Genomic DNA, 26549 nt, shown 5'->3' with positions numbered 1-26549 from the left:
CAAAACAGAATGTTTTATACACCATCAGAGATATACGTACAACGTAAGTCAAAGAAAGGAGAAAAGAAAGAATTTATCACTCATACTTTTTTCCCGTTTGGAAATGTAGTATTTGTTGCTATGACTCCATGTAATTGAATAAATTCCTGATTTTCTCAGTTTCCCTGTAGGCTTTATGATGTCATGTATCAGTTTCTTTCTTGAGTTGTTGTTGGTGGCGAAAGTGATCCTGCAATCGATGTTTTCAAACAGATTGGTTATTTCGTATGAGATGACTCCAAACATGGTACAAATGGCTCTAAGCACTATGGGGCTTAGCATCTGACTTTATCAGTGCCCTAGAGTTAGAACTACTTAAACCTAACCACACTAAGAACATCACACTCATCCATGTCCGAGGCAGGATTCGAACCTGCAACCGTAGCAGCAGCGGGGTTCGGACTCAAACGCCTAGACCGCTTGGCCACAGCGGCCGGCTCCAAAACGTGGTTTTGTTGAATGCTTAGGTCTTTGTATGCTGTCGGTGCTATCAATGTAAGTTTGTTAGCTTTTGTTTTTAATTATGCTTTGTAAACGTATATCTACTTCATGTTCATGATAGCCTTTGCTGTGTGCAATGTATGGTCACTATGGCTTCAAATTACTGTAAGACCCTCTTTGAATAGCTTAACAGCAATGTATTTTTTCTACAGTGTTTCCCTGGAGCTATGACGCTAGTGACGAGCAGTTGGCTGCTCGATGCAGTCTTGCTGTTGGTAGCCCTGCTTTGCTGGTACACGACGCGGAACTTCGGCTATTGGAAGAAGCTGGGAATCCCCTACATGCAGCCCATTCCCTTCGTCGGCAACATCGGCAGCGTGGTGATCGGCCAGAAGCACATTGGGGAACCAGTGCTGGAGTGCTACCGTAGAGCTGGTGACAACCCCTTTATGGGCATGTTCGCGTTCGACCAGCCGCTGCTGATGGTGAAGGACCCAGAACTTGTAGGCCGTATCATGTGCACAGACTTCTCTACCTTCTATGCCACCAATGTGAAATTCGATCCAGCTGCTGACCCGGTGCTTTACATGTCCTTGTTTGGACAACATGGGCAACGGTGAGTACTATCTCATTCTCTACAGCAAGAATGTGTGTATGCATTCACCGATAACAATTTGTAGCAACGTGAGGGAATCACAGGCCCATAAAGAAAACGTTACCACATGACACTACAGCGATAAGTTTGACACTGAGGTAATCAAATCAGTATGACAAAAATATTTTCTAAATCTGCAGTAAATTAGAATACAATCATCTACACTGCTGGGAGGAAACTGTACACCTTGTTAGAAGTTTGCGATTCATTCCAGATCTGTTTTCCCAAGAGTTAATATGGACTATACGAAATAATTACATTTACAGAGCAATAGGGCAGCCCGGTCACCCATGGTGTAACTGTAGCATTAGTAATAAAAACGTCGGAAGTCCCGGGTTCTAAAGCCGCCATCGCTTAAATTCAGAATAACAGTCAGCACTAGCGGCCCAACCGGTATAGCGAGTCTCCACAATCTGCCAACGGCCTTGTCAAAGGGGGCAGAGGAGTGAACAGAGGTTCAGGGCACTCTCTGGTTCTTTGGGTGGGAAAGTGTCCCTAAAGGCATGAAGATGCAGAAGGCAATGGATACCACTGCAGTATAGATACATAATGTGTATCCACAGGAAATGTGGCCTGTAATTGAAGAGGTGTTATGATGATCTCTCCATTGGCACAGATTCCAGAATAGACCCCTATCGGGATGTCAGGGACGTGACTGCCAATATGGAGGTGATCACGAGAAATAATCAAAGAAGGGATAACGTTCTACGAGTAGGGGCATGGATTGTTAGAAGCCTGAACATGGTAGAGAAACTATAAGACCTGAAAAGGGAAATGGAAAGGCTCAGTGTAGATACAGTGGAGGACACTGAAGTGAAATGGAAAGAAGACAAGCTTTTCTGATCAGAGGATCATACGGTAATATCAACAGAAGCGAAAAATGCTATAACAGGACTAGGATTCGTTATGAATAAGAAGGTAGGGCACAGAATGTGTTACTGTGAAACATTCAATGACTGGCTTGCTTTCATCAGAATTGACAGCGAACCAACGCCGACAACGATGGTTCAGTTATACATACCTACGTTTCAAACGGAGGATGAAGAGACACAGAAAGTATATGAGGATACTTAATGGGCGATTCAGTATGTAAAGGGAGATGAAACTCTAACAGTCATGGGGGATTAGAATACAGTTGTAGGGGAAGGAGTAAAAGAAAGGGTTATGGGAGATTACGGACTCGGGACAAGGAATGAGAGAGGAGAAAGACTAATTGAGTTATGTAATACATTTCGGCTAGTAACAGCAAATATTTTGCTCAAGAATCACAACAGGAAGAGGTAAATGTAAGACTGCAGGTTTTCGTGGCCGTTGTCATTGAAGTTAAAATCTTCTGGGTTATTAGGCCGCGTCATATCTCTTCTAAAATGATCGACGTTTCGACCCATCTGCTGGGATCTTCCTCGGGAACTTCTAGTGTCCACTACTGCTAGAACACAGCAGCAGAACACAGCAGCAGTAGTGGACACTAGAAGATCCTGAGGAAGAACCCAGCAGAGGGGTCGAAACGTCGATCATTTTAGAAGAGATATGACGCGGCTTAATAACCCAGAAGATTTTAACTTCAGGAGGAGGTGTACATGGAAAAGGTCGGGAGATACGGGAAGATTTCAATTAGCAGCAGCCAGAGATTCAGAAATCAGAGACTAGATTGTAAAGGGGTATCCACGAGCAGATATAGACTCATTTCATAATTTAGTAGTGATGAAGACTAGGCTGAAGTTTAGGGGATATGTCAGGACGAACCAATATGGAAAGAAGTGGGATATGGAAGTAGTAAGGAATGAAGAGAGAGAGACACTTGAGGTTCTCTAAGACTATGGACACTACAATAAGTAATATCTCAATAGGCAGAAGAAGTGCTTCAGCTGATCGTTGGAAGAAGGAAGTACAAACGTGTTTAAATTCAGGAGTACAGTTGTACAAGTTACTGAGAAATTAAACAAATATTAATTCAGGGACGCTAAGACGAGATGTTTGTATGATAAATGTGAAGAAATCGAAAAAAGAATGATTGTCGGACAGACGGACTCAGCATACAGAAACCTCGAAACAACCTCTGGTGAAATTAGAAGCAACGGTGGTAAGATTACGCGAATCCCACTGTTAAATTGAGAGAAGAGGAAAGAGTGCATTGAAACCCTCTATAAAGGGGAAAATTTGTTTGGTGTGATAGAAGAAGGAACAGGAGTCGATTTAGAAGACATAGTGGATCCACTATTAGAAACCGAATTTGAAAGAGATTCGCAAGATTTAAGATCAAATAAGGCAGAATGATGGAAAACGTTCCACAGAATTTCCAAAACCATTGCGGGAAGTGGCAAGAAAACGATCTTTCGCGGTGATGTGGAGACATATGAATTTAGAGGCTTGTAATAGCCGATAAGTGCCAGAGTTATCTCACAGTTACCTCGAAGGTTCATGCATCCAAGATGAAGTTAAGAATAATATACAGAAGAATGGAAAAGAAGATTGGGCAGCTGTTAGATGACGATCAGCTTCACTTTAGGAAAGGTAAAGCTGAAACGTCCCCTTTGAACAATTTATACATGACTGTGCTTAAACTGACACACAATATTTTTAGCGCAGCGCAATCTGACTTTCGGAAATCCGTACAAAGGAATGGCCCTGATTAACATTAACCTGTACCTTTCAAAAATCACTTACCTCACAAAAATCTTGGTTACACGAACTACTGCAATACAGCGAGCGCCACTACTGCCAGCTAAATAAAAGATTCAAACTACGGAAGGCACTAACTACTAGTAGGCATAGTTAGCAAATGGAAGATTTTAATAGAGAACAAAATATGTATTTACCTTAACAGTCATCATATATATAGTAGTTCATAATATCCGGTATTAGAAATTTTCAAAACCCCGCCAACTCTCTCCCCACATCCACCACTGCTGGCGGCTCACCTCCAACTGCGCAACGCTACGCGCTGTTCACATCCAGCTGCCGCTGCCCAACGCTACAATGGCAGACAACAATGCAAACTAGCCACAGACTGCACATAGCACAGCAAGTGATTTTCATATAGAACGCTATGTAACGTTGCCAATAAGAAAACCTAAACAGCCTACTTACATAACCAAGTATTTCGCAGCTGCGCTTGCAATTAACTAGATATTATTTTCAGTGCTATGTTAATGTGTTCCCCTATTTTCGCTCTTCAAATTGTGTTTTTCTGTGTTGTCGTGTGAAATATTGTGACAATAATGGCGTGTGAAAAACGTAACACTAGGCTCCAAAGTAAAATGAGAAATGACAGTGAAGACGAAATCAGTGTGTTAACGCCACCATGTAATGAATTAACTAATATTCAAAGTAGTAATTTGGTAACTGTGCATAGGGAAATGGAGCGGGCGTCAAATAATGGTGTAGACAGTGAAACAGGTAGTAAACAGGGAAGCATTATCGATCGATCGGTCGGCAACAGCTCGCCTCAGGAATTGGGAATGACAGAACACAACATTGCAAATACTGTAGACTCAGGTTTTGGGTTCTCACCGTTTTCTCAAATAAGTCACGACACATTTTCTGCTTGTCAAAATGTGAATGTTGCTGGTGCAAATGCACTGCCGAAAAGCGTAGAGGAACAGATTCCAGACACTAATGCACTGTTATTACAATTAATGCAACAAATGGGACAAAATCTTCAAAAGTTAGACACAATGGAACAAAATCAGAGACAAACACAGCAACAGCTTCAAAAGTTAGACACAATGCAAACTAGCCACAGACTGCACACAGCACAGCCAGTGATTTTCATATAGAACGCTACGTAACGTTGCCAATAAGAAAACCTAAACAGCCTACTTACAAAGCTACCAGAGAGGTAGTTCTGACATTATTCTGTTGATAAACGAAGCAAGACTAAAGAAAATTCGAGACACTTTCATCGGATTTGTCGATCTGAAAAAGCGTTCGGCAAATGGTGCTAGATGTTAGAAATTATAAAGAGCTTGTGGATAAGCATTAGGGAGAGAAGAGTCATATGCAACATCTGCAAGAGCCAAGAGGAAATAATAAGGGCGAGGGACCGAGAACGAAGTGCTCGGTTTTAAAAGCGTGTATCGCAGAGACGTAGTGTTTCGCTCCTACTGCTCAATAAATACCTCAAAGAAGCAATGATGGAAATGAAAGGAAGATCCAGAAGTGGAATCAAGCAATTCCTGAGAACGTTCGTTTGGAGCACAGCATTGTATGGTAGTGAAGCATGGACTGTGGGAAACCCAGAAGAGAAGAGAACTGAAGCACTGGAAATGTGTTGTTGCTAGATACGATTGTTGAAAATTAGGTGTACTGATACGGCAAGGAATGACGAGGATTTGCGCAGAATCATAGAGGAAAGGAATACACGGAAAACGCTAGTAAGAAGGGGGGACAGAATGGTAGGGAATAACATCCATGATACTAGAGGGAGCCGAATAAGGTGAAAATTGTAGAGGAAGACAGAGATTGGAATACAGCCTACAAATAATTGAGGACGTTAGGAAAAACGAAACGGCGTTCTGAAATACCATGTTTCGACGCATGCTGCAAAGCCTGTACGTGACGCAGCCTCCATGGGCGGAAATGCAGTAATTCGTAGAGATGGCGAGTACTGTTCTGGGATAGGATATTCCACGTCTGCTCGACTTGCTCTGTAAAGCCGCCGGCACACGGATCGTGCTGTCGAACGTTAACGTAGAGCGTGCCAAGTTCAACGTGCTGCTGAACGCTCAGGAATGATGCGACTTGTGCATACGGTACGTGGGCCCCAACGTGGTATACGCGATCGCGACGCACTCCAGCGGCAGTTGAGCGATGTTTCTAGTTCGTAAATCACACTGATTACTCAACGTGCGCCCGTAAAATTCCCACGTCAGCTCTATTAAAACGCACATTTCCTCCATCGTCCACGAAAAGGAAAGTACCATGTCCAATCAATAAGGACAGAGACATATAAAAGTTCCATTACAAACAGTGCGGTACAAATTTGGAATACTTCTCCGCATAAGATAAACATTACTTCATCATTCCCACATTTTATTCAAACCCCAAGGTCAGACTTACTTAATCACTATTCCTACCCAATAGCAGAATCTTTGCAACATGTGAATTACGAAACGTAAAAGAAAAGGAGCAAAATATCTTTATGCAAGTAGCGCAAGCTGTCCTGTAGATTAAGCCAATCGAACAAAGTCACCCCTCAAAAAAAGGTGAACATATATTTACATAACATGAAATATCATAGCATATACTCTTGTTAAACTAATAATAAAGTATCAGAACCTAATAAAAACGCTAATGTTAGGAAATAAAATACAGAAGTGTCAATACACGAACCACCGCCTCAAGTATCAAATCAATACGAGACAGTTACGCTACTCTTTACCCTAATCCAACAACACACAGGTACACCTAGCAAGTAATCCAAGTGTCTTACCCGTTGCAGAGAACCTTATCGTAGATACATTACTAATTGAAATTTAATTATAACAAATTGTACAAGAACAATGCGGTTTGGGTGGATCTTCCGTGTGTCACTGCCTTCAAATAGCCTACTCTCATAAGACGCAAGTTGCAATAATTCTTTTGCCATGAATATGATGTTTCTCGTTATTTTATTGGAACGAATCACACAGTTAACAACGGGTTTTCCAATGATTCTGAATTTGCTGATGCTCATAAAGGGCATATATACATATAAGCTTGAAATGAATGCCAATATGGCGCCTCACAACTCTGTACTGAAGGGAGACGGCATGCGTGTGACGTCGGTGGCGTTGTGCCATCTCATTGGTCAACGCTCAGACGCACGCTCAGAATATCTGACATGCCAGATATTGCTCTGCACGTTCGGAAAGACCACCGAGCGTGCTATTCCACGCTATGACGTCAGAAACTCGGCACGCTCAAAACTCAACGTTCGGATGCACGGTTCGTGTGCCGACGGCTTAAGGGTCGCTGGTTGACGAGTCACACAATTCGCTTCATCACTTCATATCCCATACGTGCCCGATTGGAGACAATTTCGGAAATAGTGCTTGCCAGGGAAGTTCTGAACGTCGTTCAGACCATCTTGAGTTTCACAGGCAGGGTGTGGACAAGAACTGTCCTGTTAGGGCAACGCGTCACCCTCCAATTACAAGAACGGAAGAGTACAGATCTAATAACATTCTGCACGTTCGGAGCTCTGGTTAGCGTCCCATTCAGAAGCATGAAGTATGTATGGGAGTAGTAGTTTATCCCACACTGACCATGAGGTCTGGGGTGGGGCCGGTGTGTTTTGGATGAATGCACTCTACGGCAGAGCGCTCGCCATATCTACGGCGTATCGCGGAAATGACGCTCACTTGAGTGCAGGCAGAATCTGCCTTCATCGCTGAAGGCCATGTCGCGCCATTTCATCTTCCGAGTGCTCGTCTGACGGCACCATTGGAGCCTTGCACGTCTATGCTATGTTGTTGTGGTCTTCAGTCCTGAGACTGGTTTGATGCAGCTCTCCATGCTACTCTATCCTGTGCAAGCTTCTTCATCTCCCAGTATCTACTGCAACCTACATCCTTCTGAATCTGCTTAGTGTAGTCATCTCTTGGTCTCCCTCTACGATTTTTACCCTCCACACTGCCCTCCAATGTTAAATTTGTGATCCCTTGATGCCTCAAAACATGTCCTACCAACCGATCCCTTCTTCTAGTCAAGTTGTGCCACAAACTTCTCTTCTCCCCAACCCTATTCAATACCTCCTCATTAGTTACGTGATCTACCCACCTTATCTTCAGCATTCTTCTGTAGCACCACATTTCGAAAGCTTCTATGCTCTTCTTGTCCAAACTAGTTATCGTCCATGTTTCACTTCCATACATGGCTACAGTCCATACAAATACTTTCAGAAACGACTTCCTGAAACTTAAATCTATACTCGATGTTAACAAATTCCTCTTCTTGAGAAACGCTTTCCTTGCCATTGCCAGTCTACATTTTATATCCTCTCTACTTCGACCATCGTCTATGCTATGGTGTGAGTGAATGATGCGTTAGAAGTGTGCTTGCCCGTAGTCCCACTGGGAATAACCGTTTCGCAACAGTTTGTGTTCATACGTCTGGGCTCACAAGCCGTCTCTCGGTGCTGTGGTAGCTGTACGATACCTCACGGCTGCCCTTACAATACGACTATTTTGGCGGGCGTCTGTGCTGTGTTGACGTGCAGAACCTTGTCCACAGTTGCGAGTGTTCACGTGACCACTTCCACCAGCATCGTTGCACAGATGATGATTCACGTCCTTCTCTGAATGGCCATCGTGCTCTTCAGACGGCCACAATTTGACCCCTTTCAAAATCGCTCAGTTGGCAACACGAAGCACGAGGCATGGTTACCTGCTTGCATCACATGTCTGCACCAAAGTGAGGCTTCTGGCTATGAGCGTTCCCTATTAAATTGTAGACACAGGTGGTGCACTGGTAGCTATGGTACTATGCTATCTGTTGCCGGTCGATGCTGAAACTATTATTAGGATATCGGCTACTCCGCGGGTGACATATTCCGCCACTGGACCAAAATCAATGTCGTCTTTCCCGGTGTACTATTTTTTCCGGCTGTGTATATAAAGTTAATTGCATTCCCGTGCAGTTGGTGGGCACCGGCCTGGAGATGTGTTTCCAGTTGTGTGCACTCCCGAATTCCCCCGTAAAATATTGTCGGCGGATAGCTGACACATATCGCTGTAAACTTTGCAGCTACTCTCTCAAGAATGCACCATACTTCTTTTCTCCCACGTTCTATACACTGAAGTGCGTAAGGCTGTATTCCTCAGTTTGATGTCATAAAACACCTGCTCTTTAGGAATGGTCTAGCGGTTTCCGGAAAATTTTGTTTGTATTTTACTTTCATTAGGTAGCGTAAATTATGCATCCAACTGATGATTTTCTCCCAGTGCTACAACAACCTTGTCTTCCGATTTTAATTTTTCTTGAACGACACTGTACGCATGTATTAAATTTTGAAGCGCTATAATGAAGTCAGGTTAAGGGAATAGGTCATTATTTTTACTATGATCGATAAAATTTCGGACGGATCCCCAGTAAGCAAAAGTGAAAGTGATTTTTCACACTCCACCAAAGACAGCAGCACTCCTGGGTTCCGTTAAAGATGATCTGGTGCTTCAGAAGCCTGAGATTTACAAGATCCCCTGAGAATGCAGCCCGTTCATACATCGGACAGACGACACGTACTGTCCACGAGAGGTGCACAGAGCGCCGCAGGTACACCCAGCTCTTACAAACTAATAAATCTGCGGTTGCAGAGCACTGTATTGACACTGGTAACTCTATGGTGTACGATAACGTCGAAATTTTAGCCTCGACTTCATGTCTGGGACTCATTAGTGAAGGAAGCAACTGAAATTCGGTTGGCGACGAATTTAATTAATACAGATATCGGCTGCAGCTTGGAAAAATCATGGAATCCGGCAATTTCTGTAACAAAATGACAAAATGGTTCAAATGGCTCTGAGCACTATGGGACTTAACTTCTAAGGTCATCAGTCCCCTAGAAATTAGAACTACTTAAACCTAACGAACCTAAGGACATCACACACATCCATGCCCGAAGCAGGATTCGAACCTGCGACCGTAGCGGTCACGCCGTTCCAGACTGTAGTGCCTTTAACCGCTTGGCCACCCCGGCCGACAATAAAATGACAAAGCCGTTGAGATGGTGCAGCTCGGTGATACATCAATATCACAGTGTGGATCGACTGTGCTGCCATGATCTATTTCCGTGCATACGCCATACCTCTTTGCCCCCGATTAACGTCTCTGGGGCCATTTGTATCTGTGGCTGCATGCGCAGTGGTGCGGTCCCCAGGTGTAAAAGGATGGAGCAAGAGCTGGAGAGTTCTGCTCATCACCTGTCTCCAGCTCCCCACCGTGCACCCACACCCAAGGTAGTCGATGAGTGCTGTCGCGCCATCTGGGATGCCTACTGGGAATCCATCGCTACCCAGGTCGAAAGCCACCCTCTTACCTATCACCATTCCGACGATATCGTCAACACCTCATCCTTCCTTCAGACGGCCATTACTGACGCCATGGAGGCCCATGTTCCCACTAACCCCATCCACCCCCACCGTCCCACTCTTCCTCCGCAGGCTGTCCTCTTCCTCCGAGAATCCCTCCGCCTCTATGGCTCCTTCCTGCGCTCTCGTGACAGGGATACACTCCAGCGCCACTGGAAAATACAGCAACAGGTATGGAACCTCGTTACAGCAAAGAAACGATGGGACTGGTGCCAGATCTGTACACGACTCAACGCCACCCTCCCTATAAACTCCTCCTAGTACTGTTCAGCCTTCTGCCGCCTTACTGGTTCTCATTCTGCACCCCATTACCCCCTTCTCCATAACGACCTCCTCCTTCCCGACAACATCAGTAAGGCCAACTTCTTCGCTTCCCACCTTTCTGAGGTCTTCTGTATCCCTGATGATCCCTGCTTTGATTATTCCCTTTTTCCCGCCGTCATGGAACGCGCCGATACCTCGGTCGTTCCACTTGCTCCCAGTCTCTAGTACTTGGAGCAGTTGCCCCCTCCAACATAAACACTCCAATCACAGCGCTTAATGTTAAAATTATTCTCCAGTCAAAACGCAACACGGTCCCTGGTCACGACTGTGTCACCTACAACCATCTCAGAGAATGTCCCTTCTCTTTCCTGACTGTCCTTGCCAATTTATACACTATCCTCTCTACCGGCTTCTACCCTGACCTGTGGAAGACTTCCCACGTCCTCTTATTCATCAAACCCTACAAACCCCCTTCCGTTGCCTTCTTCTATTGTCCGCTCTGCCTCACCTCCATCTTCAGTTATGTCTTCGAATCCAGCCTGTCCTGTCTTATCCATCACCACCTTAATCAACACCACCTCTTCCCTCTTACCCAACGTGGCTTCCTACCATCTTCCTCCACCAAAGACCAACTCCTTAACCTCATCCACCTTCTCTCACTCCAACTTGACTCCCGTTGCTCTGCCATTTTTGCTTCCCTCGACATCCAAAATGCCTATGATCGCATATGGCATTTCGATCTCCTCTTTAAACTCCAAACCTATGACCTTCCTCTCATACCATTCTTCCTATGTCACCCTCCACAACACGAACTCTCATACCTTTTATCCCACTGCTTGCATCCCTCAGGCTCCATCCCCCCCCCCCCATCTATCTCCTGTACACTGCAGATATGCCCAAGCCACCTGTACCTGTCCACCTCCTCCAATAAGCTGATAAAGCCTTCCTGGCACTCTATCCTACCCTTCAATGTTCCCAATACACCCTCCAACCTCACTCTGACCAGTTTACCATTTGATGTAACCAGTGGTTCCTTCATATCAACGCATCCAAAACCTAGGAAATCATCATAGGCCGCACCACCCACTCCTTCCGTCTCCATGATTTTTACATAACTATTTACGGTCGTCCCAGCTACCTTACCCCAATCCTGTGATACCTTGGCCTCACCCTTGACCGTCATGCTCATCCCCAGACCATTGAGCAGAATGCCCTTTCCTGCCTCTGCTTCCTGAAACTCCTGTCTGGCCAGACATGGTGATTGCATCTTTCCACCATCCTCCACACCTACAAATCCCTGATCTATCCTATCGTCTATTATGCCAGCATTGCCTGGATCTCCGCCCCCCCCCCTCACTTTTATAAGTCCCTCCAAATCCTAGAACATCACACACTCTGCCTTGCTTTCCATATCTGCCCTTCCTTCCCCCACATGCCTCTTGTATGACCTCACCCCCTTCCCTCATCTCCTTGTTTTCCTACAACATCTGTGCATCATTTACACTGTCTGCAGGCTTGATCCCACCAACCCCCTGGGTTCCTCCTTCCTCTCCACCCAATGCCTGTTGCTGTACCTCTATCGCTGTATTCCTCCCTGTCTCCACATCCACAACCTCCATCTCCTCCATCAGGGAAATTTCCAGCACCTTCCCCTTCTGGATGTTAAACTTTGCTGTGATATCTACCCTTCCTACCAACTGTAGCCTGGCCTTGTCCCCCCCCTCTCCATGGCCCCCATTTCCTCATCCCTCTTTCTCCTGGAGCGGATTTTCCTCCTCCCCCCTGCACCCCCTTCTCAGCTGTTTTCTTCTCCCATCTCTTCCCCCCCACCTGGCCCCCTTCAGCGCCCCCCCCCACCTCATCCCACTTTCTCTCCCCTCCTTCTCACCTCCTTTTCCCTTCTTGCTTCTCCCCCACCCCTGGCAGATATTCCCATGTTTTTATTCATCATCAAGTTGGGCTGCGTTAGTGTTGTGTTCGGTGCCGTTATACAGTGTCATCAAGTGTTATGGTTTTAATTGTGTGCTCGACCTGTATATAGCCCATGATTTTTCCATGCTACGCCGTCCGTCACGTGGCTGTTTTAATTGTTCTGCGACTTTTTATGCTCTGGCCGTACTTTGCCTGGTGGCTTTTAATCCTTATAGTGTGTGTGTTTTTTTCGTGTAAAATACTTTTTTAGACTTTTACTTCCATTTTACAGTTGCCGCTTTTTGTATGCTTTCTCTCTTAAGTTCGACCATTATTTTCTATGTTCCGCCATTTTTTCTTCTTTGTATTGTTTTAAATGTCACCCTGTCTACTTGTAATGTCTACTGGCTGAAGAGCAGCACCTGTGCTGCTGCCAGCCCGTCCCAGATGGTGAACTGAAAAAACACTATAGCAAATAAAAGCTGGAGCGTCAGTCATCTCGGCTCATTCAGAAGATGACTGGACGGTATACAGCCGAAATATTAGAAGAAGAAGTCGGATTTATGTTGCTGCACGCCCCAAATCTTATGGATCAGTCTTTGCGCAGCGAAAATATGAATATTTTTACCATGTTTGCTTCTAGCTTCTCCATATTTTAATTGACAGAAGACGGGAAGGTCCATAGAATCTGTATTCGTGCACCGGTAAAGCTGAAGTATACTTTAAAATAACAGAAGTCACCGAATTGCATATGGGTTTTTGTGAGAACTGTAATATCTATTGTAGCGTTATAACCATTATGTCAATGATAGTATAGTGCTTGTTATGCGAACCATTTGAATATTTGTCGGCCACTCTTTACTTCACGGGTGCTTCACCAAAGAAACACTGAGTGCAGTTACGAGTCTGGCTTAAAAGTGCCAGAAACAAATGAGAAATGGTTCTAATCTCCTTGTTCCGCCTAAACCTTTCTGAAGATTTCACTTAGCAATTAGCTGGAAACTGGAAGCCCAGTTCTGGTTACGGTATTCCAAATTTCTTCGCTCCTTTGCCTCACTTTCAGCTCTCTGGGATGTGGGTGAAAAAATGAGACACTCTTTTTCCTCTTGGATAGACAATCAATGCTGCAAACCCCTTTCACGCTTCACCGCTTGCTATGGCAATACTATAAATGGTTGACAACTCTTCTCTTTATACTTCGCACCACTCTCCGAGGGCAGTAATTAAATGGTACTGACGTAGAACAATGCCTAAGTGCTTAAGAGAATGTTATCACTTATCAGCACGGCTCTCATTGGTGAACCGCTCTTACTGGATTGTATTGGATACCTGTACAGTCTTATTCATGGTTGTCTCCGCTGCGTGACTTCCTCACGACATAATAGGTCGATTCCAACTCGGCCAACGCAAATGGTGCGTATCATTGTACATTACCTAGTTTTAGGGACCTTTGTACATATGCTATCACCAGGTGTTACTAGCGGGTGCCAGCACATGTTTCTTTACATAATCTCATAAATAATTAGTTAATTATTATTATATTTAAAGTTATTCCAGAATCTCATTTTCTATCTTCACTATTCAGTTTACTATGATCGTAGCTTACACAGTGCCAGAACATTTTCGTTAACTCATTATCAAGTTTTGAGACATACGATTTTTCACATTGATTAAAGACGTTATGAGTTGCTCTGCCTAGTGCTCCACAGCAGTTTCGTGGTGCTTCGATCGAAAGTATAAAAAAAATTATTTGTTACAGGTGGAAGAAACTACGCACGCTGCTTTCTCCTGCTTTTTCTTCCGGAAAAGTGAAGCTCATGTTTCACCTCGTCAACGAAGTCGGACAGAATTTGGCACGTCAGCTTGAGGCCGCTGTTTCTGAAGGTACTGTGCCATTCCGATGACAGTTAAATAATTGAAAGGATGAGTCTGAAAGAAATATCTGATGATGTTCTTGTTCATGTAATTGCTACTTCGGAATTTAGAATAGCACTTAGGTAGGTTTTTACAGAATTTTATAAAAATAAGTCTCCTAATTCGTTTTACGTAGCAGTTAGAGTGGTACAAATGTTGATGAACAGTCAAAATAAGTAAATATAAAATAAAAAATAGAAAATGTGAATGAAAACGAAACGTGGAAATACTATCATAGGTTTGACTATTTTATAATGTACATATGTGGTTCATGGTGTGGGTTCCTGTAGTCATGTCCTAGTTCATGAACCACGGGCAACGTATGAGTGGCAGGGTAAGTTGTCCCGACAGTCGGGATACCAGTTACTTTGGAATAAGGCTGGGCATCTCGGACATATTCTGAGTCGTGCTCACCTTTGTGCTCATACGGCAAAGACTACCAAATCCACCGGTTAGTATCCCAGCCGTTAGGGGTAAAACCCAATGGGACTCAGGGCAAGTAAGGCTAGCAACCTGCTTCCCTGGTACTCTAAATATGATGCTGGCAATAATCAGAGCAAAATGCCTCGGACCTTTGGAGGTGACGGAGTCCCACCTCTAACTGACAAACCAGGGACTCCTAAGATACGACTTGGCAAACATATGGTAATGAGATGGGGAGCTATTAATATCAATGGGGGCTACTCTGGGAAGAAGGTAGAGCTGGCAGAGGCTGCAAGTAAGATGGGGCTGGACGTTTCAGCTGGTAGTGACATTCGGGTGAGGGGTGAGAAAGAAGAGGAACTGGGAGAATACAAGGTCTACCTGTCAGGCGTCAAAGCAGGAATAGCACAATGGGGTGTAGGGCTTTACATCAGGAAAGAAATGGAACCCAGCGTAGTTGCAATAAGGTATGTAAACGAACGACTGATGTGGATAGATTTGACAGTGTCTAGCAAGAAAATTAGGATTGTGTCAGTATATTCGCATTGTGAAGGGACAGATAAAGATAAGATGGATAGTTTTTATGAGGCACTCAGTGATGTAGTTGTTAGAGTAAAGGACAAGGACAGTGTTCTGCTCATGGGTGATTTTAACGCCAGGATTGGAAATCGAACAGAAGGGTATGAAAAGGTTATGGGTAAATTTGGAGAGGATCTGGAGGCCAACAGGAATGGGAAACAGCTTTTGGATTTCTGTGCCAGTATGGGCTTAGTAATCACAAACTCCTTTTTTAAACATAAGAACATTCACCGGTATACTTGGGAAGGCGGGGGAACCAGATCTGTCATTGACTATATAATAACAGATCAGGAATTCAGGAAGGCTGTGAGGGACACACGTGTATTCAGGGGATTCTTTGATGACACTGATCATTATTTAATCTGCAGTGAAATTGGGATTGTGAGGCCGAAAGTGCAGGAGATCAGGTCCATATGTAGGAGGATAAGAGTGGAGAAACTTCAGTATAAGGAAATTAGGCACAAGTACATAACAGCGATCTCAGAAAGGTACCGCCCGGGTTCCCGGGTTCGATTCCCGGCGGGGTCAGGGATTTTCTCTGCCTCGTGATGGCTGGGTGTTGTGTGCTGTCTTTAGGTTAGTTAGGTTTAAGTAGTTCTAAGTTCTAGGGGACTGATGACCATAGATGTTAAGTCCCATAGTGCTCAGAGCCATTTTTCAGAAAGGTACCACTTGGTTGAATGTAGTCAATTACAGTCATTGGAAAAGGAATGGACAATGTACAGGGACACTGTACTAGAAGTGGCTAAAGAATGTCTTGGAACAGTAGTGTGTAAAAGTAGGATGAAGCAAACAGCTTTGTGGAATGATACAGTCAAGGCAGCCTGCAAAAGGAAAAAGAAGGCGTATCAAAAATGGTTACATACCAGAACCCAGGTAGAGAGAGAAAGTTATGTTGAAGAAAGAAACAAAGCCAAACAGATAATTGCAGCATCCAAGAAGAAATCGTGGGAAGACTTTGGAAACAGGTTGGAGACTATGGGTCAAGCTGCTGGAAAACCATTCTGGAGTGTAATTAGCAGCCTTCGAAAGGGAGGTAAGAAGGAAATGACAAGTATTTTGGACAGGTCAGGAAAACTGCTGGTGAATCCTGTGGATGCCTTGGGCAGATGGAGGGAATATTTTGAAGAGTTGCTCAATGTAGGTGAAAATGCGATCAGTTATGTTTCAGATTTCGAGGTAGAATGGGATAGGAATGATGATGGAAATAGGATCACATTTGAGGAAGTGGAAAAAATGGTCAATAGATTGCAGTGCAATAAAGCGGCTGGGGTGGATGAAATTAAGTCGGAACTCGTCAAAGACAGTGGAATGTCAGGTCTTAAATGGCTACACAGGATAACTGAAATGACCTGGGAGTCGGGACAGGTTCCATCAGACTGGACAAAAGCAGTAATCACACCAATCTTTAAACATGGAAACAGAAAAGATTGTAACAACTACAGAGGTATCTCTTTAATCAGCGTTGTGGGTAAAATCTTCTCAGGTATTGTTGAAAGGAAAGTGCGAGTATTAGTTGAGGACCAATTAGATGAAAATCAGTGTGGGTTTAGGCCTCTTAGAGGTTGTCAGGACCAGATCTTTAGCTTACGGCAAATAATGGAGAAGTGTTATGAGCGGAACAGGGAATTGTATCTATGCTTTATAGATCTAGAAAAGGCATATGACCGGGTTCCTAGGAGGAAGTTATTGTCTGTTCTACAAGATTATGGAATAGGAGGCAAACTTTTGCAAGCAATTAAAGGTCTTTACATGGATACTCAGGCAGCAGTTAGAGTTGACGGTAAATTGAGTTTATGGTTCAGAGTAGTTTCAGGGGTAAGACAAGGCTGCAACCTGTCTCCACTGTTGTTCATATTATTTATGGATCATATGTTGAAAACAATAGACTGGCTGGGTGAGATTAAGATATGTGAACACAAAATAAGCAGTCTCGCATATGCGGATGACTTAGCTGTGATGGCAGATTCGATTGAAAGTTTGCAAAGTAATATTTCAGAGCTTGATCAGAAATGTAAGGACTATGGTATGAAGATTAGCATCTCCAAAACGAAAGTAATGTCAGTGGGAAAGAAATATAAACGGATTGAGTGCCAAATAGGAGGAACAAAGTTAGAACAGGTGGACGGTTTCAAGTACTTAGGATGCATATTCTCACAGGATGGCAACATAGTGGAAGAACTGGAAGCGAGGTGTAGCAAAGCTAATGCAGTGAGCGCTCAGCTACGATCTACTCTCTTCTGCAAGAAGGAAGTCAGTACCAAGACTAAGTTATCTGTGCACCGTTCAATCTTTCGACCAACTTTGTTGTATGGGAGCGAAATCTGGGTGGATTCTGGTTACCTTATCAACAAGGTTGAGGTTACGGATATGAAAGTAGCTAGGATGATTGCAGGTACTAGTAGATGGGAGCAATGGCAGGAGGGTGTCCACAATGAGGAAATCAAAGAAAAACTGGGAATGAACTCTATAGATACAGCAGTCAGGGCGAACAGGCTTAGATGGTGGGGTCATGTTACACGCATGGGAGAAGCAAGGTTACCCAAGAGACTCATGGATTCAGCAGTAGAGGGTAGGAGGAGTCGGGGCAGACCGAGGAGAAGGTACCTGGATTCGGTTAAGAATGATTTTGAAGTAATAGGTTTAACATCAGAAGAGGCACCAATGTTAGCACTGAATAGGGGATCATGGAGGAACTGTATAAGGGGGGCTATGCTCCAGACTGAACGCTGAAAGGCATAATCAGTCTTAAATGATGATGATGATGATGATGATGATGATGATGATGATGATGATGATATTGATTTCATTTAGTCATATGTCGATAAATGGCACAACCGAATCATTCGCAGGAAATACGAGGTCTCTTCAAAAACTTCCGGAACATTGTCCACAAATTTTTTCACACTTACCTTTTACTTGTTCTGCATGGTATCCTTCGAAATACTCTCCTCCACAGTTGATACAACGCTCCTAAAGCCGTTTCCACTTACGGAATCAGTCTAGGTACGCCGCTTGCTGGATCGCGCGCAACGCCGTCTGCGAATTATCTTTTATCTCGTCTATGTTTCTTGACTTCCGCAAGGCGTTCGATACAGTTCCCCACAGTCGTTTAATAAACAAAGTAAGAGCATATGGACTATCAGACCAATTGTGTGATTGGATTGAGGAGTTCCTAGATAACAGGACGCAGCATATTATTCTCAATGGAGAGAAGTCTTCCGAAGTAAGAGTGATTTCAGGTGTGCCGCAGGGGAGTGTCATAGGACCGTTGCTATTCACAATATACATAAATGACCTGGTGGATGACATCGGAAGTTCACTGAGGCTTTTTGCAGATGATGCTGTGGTGTATCGAGAGGTTGTAACAATGGAAAATTGTACTGAAATGCAGGAGGATCTGCAGCGAATTGACGCATGGTGCAGGGAATGGCAATTGAATCTCAATGTAGACAAGTGTAATGTGCTGCGAATACACAGAAAGATAGATCCTTTATCATTTAGCTACAAAATAGCAGGTCAGCAACTGGAAGCAGTTAATACCATAAATTATCTGGGAGTACGCATTAGGAGTGATTTAAAATGGAATGATCATATAATGTCGATTGTCGGTAAAGCAGATGCCAGACTGAGATTCATTGGAAGAATCCTAAGGAAATGCAATCCGAAAACAAAGGAAGTAGGTACGCTTGTTCGCCCACTGCTTGAATACTGCTCAGCAGTGTGGGATCCGTACCAGATAGGGTTGATACAAGACATAGAGAAGATCCAACGGAGAGCAGCGCGCTTCGTTACAGGATCATTTAGTAATCGCGAAAGCGTTACGGAGATGATAGATAAACTCCAGTGGAAGACTCTGCGGGAGAGACGCTCAGTAGCTCGGTACGGGCTTTTGTCAAAGTTTCGAGAACATACCTTCACCGAAGAGTCAAGCAGTATATTGCCCCCTCCTACGTATATCTCGCGAAGAGACCATGAGTATAAAATCAGAGAGATTAGAGCCCACACAGAGGCATACCGACAATCCTTCTTTCCACGAACAATACGAGACTGGAATAGAAGGGAGAACCGATAGAGGTACTGAAGGTACCCTCCGCCACACACCGTCAGGTGGCTTGCGGAGTATGGATGTAGATGTAGATGTAGATATCGTTGCGAATCTTTGTGCTCTTAACGGGGTTTTCAACTGGTATGGACACTACGAAGTATGAGGCAGCACAGTGATTTCATTTTTTGTGCAATAGTCACGCACCAACAGGGATGTATGTGCTGGTGCGTTATGTGATGAAAGAGCCATGAACTTGTCTCGCCACATTTAAAGCCGTTTCCTTCTCACATTTTCTTACAGGCGTTGCAACACGTCCCAGCAGTACCATCAGATGGATGGTTCAGATGGCTCTGAGCACTATGGGACTTAACATCTGAGGTCATCGGTCCCCTAGAACTTAGACCTACTTAAACCTAACTAACCTAAGGACATCACACACATCCATGCCCGAGGCAGGATTCGAACCTGCGACCGTAGCGGCAGTACCATCGATTAACAGTATATACCTGTGGCACGAATTCATGATGAACTAATCCTTCAAAGTCAAAGGAAACTGTCAGCATGGCTTTGACATTTGACCTGACCTGACGAGCTTTTTTTGATATTGCGGAACCTTTCCCGACCCATTGTGAAGACCGAACCTTGGTCTTCACATCATAGCCCACGTCCAATCACCGATCATGATTCTCTTCAGGCACATTTCGTTATTTGTACGATCCAAAAGCTCTTGACGGATTGCGAGGCGAAGGACTTTCTGTTCATGATTCATGAGGCGTGGGACGAAAACAACACGATGCATTCCAAGATGCTGTGTTGGGATTTCATGATATTATCCAACCAAAATGTTACATTCTTCGGCAATCTCTGGGACAGTCAGTCTTCGATTGGCTCTCACAGTTTCGTTGACGTTCCTAACACAAGCGGAGACAGTAGGCGTCCAAGGGCGTCCTGAACGAGGATCGTTTTTAACTTCCGTCTGCCCACCTTTAAACCGTGTGATGCATTCGCAACAACTAGTATGGTTTAAGCACTCATGACCGTGGGCTTCCTGGATCATTTGGTGTGGCTCTGTAAAAGTTTTCTTGAGTTTCACGCAAAATTTAATGTACATGGGTTGCTGCTGTCTAACTCGCAAACTGTGCGATACAATGTTCTACTCACTGTAGCACTGATCAATAACTACCAGACACACAGCAATGAAACTATCAACTGTTACATGTTAAACACAGGCGTGTGCAGGGATGTCAACCGCATTTCCCTCCGATACATCATTGGGGCGAAATTACGATCGTTCCGGTACTTTTTTGAACTGATGCCTTACGGTACGTTTCACAGTTCTAGAAGTTTTACAGGGTACTTTCTACACAGAGTTTTGGTAAGTAATCCACGTTCGGAAATGCACCGTTTGGATGCAAAATAACTCTGAAGACATGATCACTTTCAAACCTTCTGCTTTACGGTACGTACATAACGGAACAATAGGCTCTGTCCGTTGTGCTCTACAGAGGCAATGGCCCGGGCAATGTTTCGCGTACACGCCGACGGGTTCTCTGATAGCTGACGAAGGACGTCCTCTGCAATGTGGAGAGCGCGGTGCGTTTGTGGAGTACCATAGTCAGGTCCACCGAAAGTACCAGTCTCTGGCAGCCGTGGTTGGAGTCTGACGAAAATGGTGGTGGTGATGTTATAATTACAACACGGTTTGAAGGCAGCGCCCCCTTCTCAGTTCGTGTCCGCACTGTGAAGCCGGTGTTTGAAAATGCCCCGATAGTAAAATTTATTTTATATGTAAACGCTGCATTTCTGGACACTGCTTCTGGTACGGTGGGAGATATGAAGGAGTGGTGAGATGCCGGGCTCAGATTAATTCAGAAATTCTATAAAACAAATTTATTAATAAACAATTCTTACTCAACACTTACTAAAAACACCTTGCCCTAACTATTTTCTTTTTTTTCTTTTAAAGGGTAGCCATTACAATGTTTACTCTTAATTAAAAATATTCACACTGATACAATATCAAAGTTGAAACACCGATGACACAATAGTGTCAAATTTGAGTCCACAGCAATTATAATATCAATTAAAAGTTGAACCTCAAGCTCGATAACTGCTTGTGATAGGAAATTTAAAATCCCCATTGCTACCTTAAACATGCATTTAGTAACACTCAAACAAATTTATAATAAGAAACTGACAACAATTCAAACCGAAAAATTATTCAGATAAATCAATTTTAGCAAACGTACTTGAAATACAAACATAAAACAAAAGAAAAATTTGGAGTAGGTATTAAAATCCATGGAGAAGAAATAAAAACTTTGAGGTTCGCCGATGACATTGTAATTCTGTCAGAGACAGCAAAGGACTTGGAAGAGCAGTTGAACGGAATGGATGGTATCTTGAAGGGAGGATATAAGATGAACATCAACAAAAGCAAAACGAGGATAATGGAGTGTAGTCGAATTAAGTCGGGTGATGCTGAGGGAATTAGATTAGGAAATGAGACACTTAAAGTAGTAAAGGAGTTTTGCTATTTGGGGAGCAAAATAACTGATGATGGTCGAAGTAGAGAGGATATAAAATGTAGACTGGCAATGGCAAGGAAAGCGTTTCTGAAGAAGATAAATTTGTTAACATCGACTATAGATTTAAGTGTCAGGAAGTCATTTCTGAAAGTATTTGTATGGAGTGTAGCCATGTATGGAAGTGAAACATGGACGGTAAATAGTTTGGACAAGAAGAGAATTGAAGCTTTTGAAATGTGGTGCTACAGAAGAATGCTGAAGATTAGATGGCTAGATCACATAACTAATGAGGAAGTATTGAATAGGATTGGGGAGAAGAGAAGTTTGTGGCAGAACTTGACCAGAAGAAGGGATCGGTTGGTAGGACATGTTCTGAGGCATCAAGGGATCACCAATTTAGTATTGGAGGGCAGCGTGGAGGGTAAAAATCGTAGGGGGAGACCAAGAGATGAATAAACTAAGCAGATTCTGAAGGATGTAGGTTGCAGTAGGTACTGGGAGATGAAGAAGCTTGCACAGGATAGAGTAGCATGGAGAGCTGCATCAAACCAGTCTCAGGACTGAAGACCACAACAACAACAACTTGAAATACACAGCGGGACCTCCGTATCACAACTTCTGTACACACCAGTATTACTCGGGCCAAAATTTAAAATTTGCCATTTACTGTACAGGATTACAGAACAATTTCAAAACAGGTTTAGGAGCAAAACTCCTTCAGATAAACGCAAAATTAAGAGAAGTGAACTGTGCAATTGCAATAGGTACTTACTTAACACAACAAATTTATCTGCAGCTACCTCATCGGGTTTATTGAGGCGTAATATTGATATCTAATTTCATTTCACACTTCAGTCTTGCGCTCACTTCCTGGAAATTAGTTAGACGCTTCATTAAATTAGCACGATGAGGCCGGAATCATAAATCAGTTGCCACTGGTCCTACACATGCGTAAAAAATAATGGTTCAAATAGCTCTGAGCTCTATGGGACTTAACATCTGAGGTCATCAGTCCAATAGAACTTAGAACTAGTTAAACCTAACTAACCTAAGGAAATCACACAGATCCATGCCCGAGGCAGGATTCCAACCTGCGACCGTAGTAGTCGCGCGGTTCCGGACTGAAGCGCCTAGAACCGCTCGGTCAAAATAATGGTGCCCACAAGGGCAAACTAACTGACAGTCTTGTAACACGAACAGTTAAAACAAACAAATGTCCAGTCACGATATAATGGAACTAATGGCGTCCCCAAGGGTCGACTCAATTACAGTTTTCTAAGACGAACCACTAAAACAGGCAGATGGCCAAGTGCTCAATAATAAAGTTACCCGACTTCACGTGTGTCAGTGCAACCACATCGCAGCGACAGTATAGCGACACCTGTACAGGCCTCCAGCCGTTGCTTTAACCGTCGATCTCGTCGTGGCAACATCAGTATTAGGCAACCGAAGCGCTCTTGCATGCAAAAGGGGAGCTCTTTTCCAAATTACAGCTATCCAAACAACGGCGATCCACTACAACTGGGCCTAGCTGTCACTCCACGTGAGGCCAAGTCGTTTTCTGTCACACACGGGCTAATCCCAGCAACGAATACCGCTCGCCACCTTCCTCGTGCCGCTGCTACTCACATACTCCCGTTGCAGCTCATCAAACGTCGCCTCGCGGAACAGTTTAGCACCCAAGCCTCTCTGGCAAAGAGATAGTACACAACCAGCGATTCCACCAGAAAGGCACAAACTCGCAAAAAAAATCAAAACTTTGCGGAAGGGATCGACGCACGGCACAGCTCCGTATCAAAACTTTATCCAGTAAGATCCAATCTAATAATACGAATTGTCAGACAGCCTGTATATTTTAGCAGAAACAATAGAACATACCACACTGCGAATGTTTCACAAAATTCACACTTTATCTTCGCATTTACTTATTCCAGACCATAAGCTGTAACGCAGGACTATCAAGAACTGTTTCCGAACATGCGTCTGCTGCTTACAGAAACATTTAACTCGGTGATATAACACGTCTCGCTGTGTGAAACAATTACAGCACCTCTTAGTGAGAACTAGCACGGATTTATAGTGCGAATTGCTATACAAATAGTTGGTCAAATCTCGAGAAGAACAAAAACATAAAATCATGTCTCTCGAAACTGTATTAGCAATGTCACTAGACTCCGTTGTACGAGTTTGCCAACAGTTGTTGGAATTTTGCGAATTCATTATCAGTAACCGCAAGAATGACCTGCGATTTTGATAAACTGGAAATGAAATGGAAATGAGCATTTGGCGTCATTGGCCGGGAGGCCCCTTGCGGGGCAGGTCCGGCCGCCTTGGTGCAGGTCTTATTAAATTCGGCGCCACATTGGGCGACCTGCGCGCCGGATGGGGATGAAATGATGACACAACACCCAGTACCTGAGCGGAGAAAATCCCTGACCCAACCGAGAATCGAACCCGGGCCCGTAGAACGGCAGTCCGTCACGCTGAACCCTCAGCTATCGTGGCGGATAAACGGCAACACCAGTGGAACCCTAGATTATTAATTTCCAGCCTGGGGGTAGTTACACCCTAAAAAAAATTCGAAGAGGAGGAAAAAGGGGGCCATTATTTTCTATTCCATGTGTCTTGTAGCTTTTGTGTAGTTGATGAAGTCATTTTTATTGTTATATATATTATGACAAGGCTGCTTGTTTCTTCACATTCTTTAATTTACAGGGACGACATCGAACACATGCTCTTTATGACTGGTCTTTTTTATTTTACTTTATTTATTTATTACCCTGATCTGATTACGGTCAACAGGCCCTCCCTTACATGGGATCACCGTTTCACGCATTCTGTAGGCTTTTACATTGTAGTTATCTAAGGATTAATACTTTCAGTAGGACAAGTAATATTAAAGTGATAAGAATGTCTGAGATGGGAATGTGAGCAAATAATACTAAATATGAACTAGTAAAGTTAATACTGACGGTACTAGCACCACTGCTGCTGTTGCCACCTTTAGTGATAACATTAGTTGCTGTTGTTGTGGTTTTCAATCCACAGACTGGTTTGATGCAGCTCTCCATGCTACTCTATCCTGTACAAGGTTCTTCAACTACCAGTACCTACTGCAACCTACATCCTTCTGAATCTGTTAAGTGTATTCATCTCTTGGTCTCCCTCTGCGATTTTTACCCTCCATGCTACTCTCCAATACTAAATTGGTGACCCATTGATGCCTCAGAATATGCCCTACCTACCGATCCCTTCTTCTAGTCAAGTTGTGCCACAAATTTCTCTTGTCTCCAAATCTGTTCAATATCTCCTCATTAGTTATGTGATCTACCCATCTAATCTTCAGCATTCTTCTGTAGCACTACATTTCAAAAGCTTCTATTCTCTTCTTGTCTAAACTATTTATCGTCCATGTTTAGCTTCGATACATGGCTACACTCCATACAAATGCTTTCTGAAACGACTTTCTGATACTTAAATCTATACTCTATGTTAAAAAATTTCTCTTCTTCAGAAATGCTTTCCTTGTCATTGCCAGTCTACATTTTATGTCCTCTCTACTTCGACCATCATCAGTTATTTTACTCCCCAAATAGCAATTCTCATTTACTACTTTAAGCGTCTCATTTCCTAATCTAATTCCCGCAGAATCACCCGATATAATTCGACTACAGTTCATTATTCTCGTTTTCCTTTTGTTGATGTTCATCTTATATCCTTCTTTCAACACCATGTCCATTCCGTTCAGCTGCTCTTCCAGGCCCTTTGCTGTCTTTGACAGAATTACAATGTCATCGGCGAAAGGCTCCTCCAAACGTGTACTGCACCGCGGACACGGGCTGGGAGGAGCAGTATTCTGCGATGTTAGACACTTTCCTACCCTTGAGTGGTAACTGTGGTAGTAACCGAAGACACAGTGTCAGTTGCTTGATGTATTACTTAACGAAGATGTCATCATCCAGCAGTACAATAATACGTGTCTCGAAGCCAGAATTGTCCTATACGGGTTCGAGGAGCATGATAGCGAAATCACGTTAACGTCTTGGGCACCAAATTCGCCTATTCTGAATCCGATGGTTCCCGTTTGGGTCGCTATCGAGCCCCGTCGCTGCGTACAGGAATTACATGACTTGTGCAAAGACACTTGCTGCCGTGCAGTTCCATAAAGTTACCAAGGAACTGTAGAATCAATGACGCGCAGAAATTGGTTATATACTGCGATACAAAGGTGGCCCAACAAGCTATTAGTCAGGTGGTCGTAATGTTGTGGCTCGTCAGTGTATATGGCGTTGAAACCCTACCGTCTCCTCTATATATCTTTTGTTAATGATAACTTTCCCTTCTACAATAACCTATGAAACCTTCCCTTAGGATTTCTACCTCTTACTTAATAATAACAAATGAAATCTTCCCTTTGAAATTAATTCTCTTTATCTATCTTCGCATACAAATTTAAATGTTGCTTATTAAAAGTTATTTTTTGATTATTTCGACGAAACATTGAATATGTCGTCGTCGTGGCCCTCAGTCGTTACGTAATTCATAGTTAAACTTTTTCGTGACAAAAATAAAATTCGGCGAAGTTTTACGTTGATGGTTTTTGAGATGGATTATAATCAGTAATGCAATATTGCTGGCAAAAATCAATTCTATTCCGAATGAAATTATTTTACAAACGT

General features: G+C 43.6%; 1 protein-coding gene across 1 annotated transcript in view; it reads left to right on the top strand.

Annotated features, from left to right (window-relative positions):
• Positions 1-707: 707 nt before the first annotated feature.
• Positions 708-26549, top strand: part of LOC126101206 (cytochrome P450 6j1-like) — a 133887-nt gene continuing 108045 nt past the window's right edge. The window contains exons 1-2 of the mRNA XM_049911900.1: positions 708-1096; positions 14138-14262. Of these exons, the coding sequence (XP_049767857.1) occupies positions 708-1096; positions 14138-14262 (514 nt within the window). The remainder of the gene's footprint in view (positions 1097-14137; positions 14263-26549) is intronic.

This window comes from Schistocerca cancellata, chromosome 9, assembly GCF_023864275.1.
Source record: "Schistocerca cancellata isolate TAMUIC-IGC-003103 chromosome 9, iqSchCanc2.1, whole genome shotgun sequence".
Lineage (NCBI taxonomy): Eukaryota > Metazoa > Arthropoda > Insecta > Orthoptera > Acrididae > Schistocerca > Schistocerca cancellata.
The sequence above is the reverse complement of the archived record's forward strand: the minus strand, read 5'-3'. Positions and strand labels throughout refer to the sequence as shown.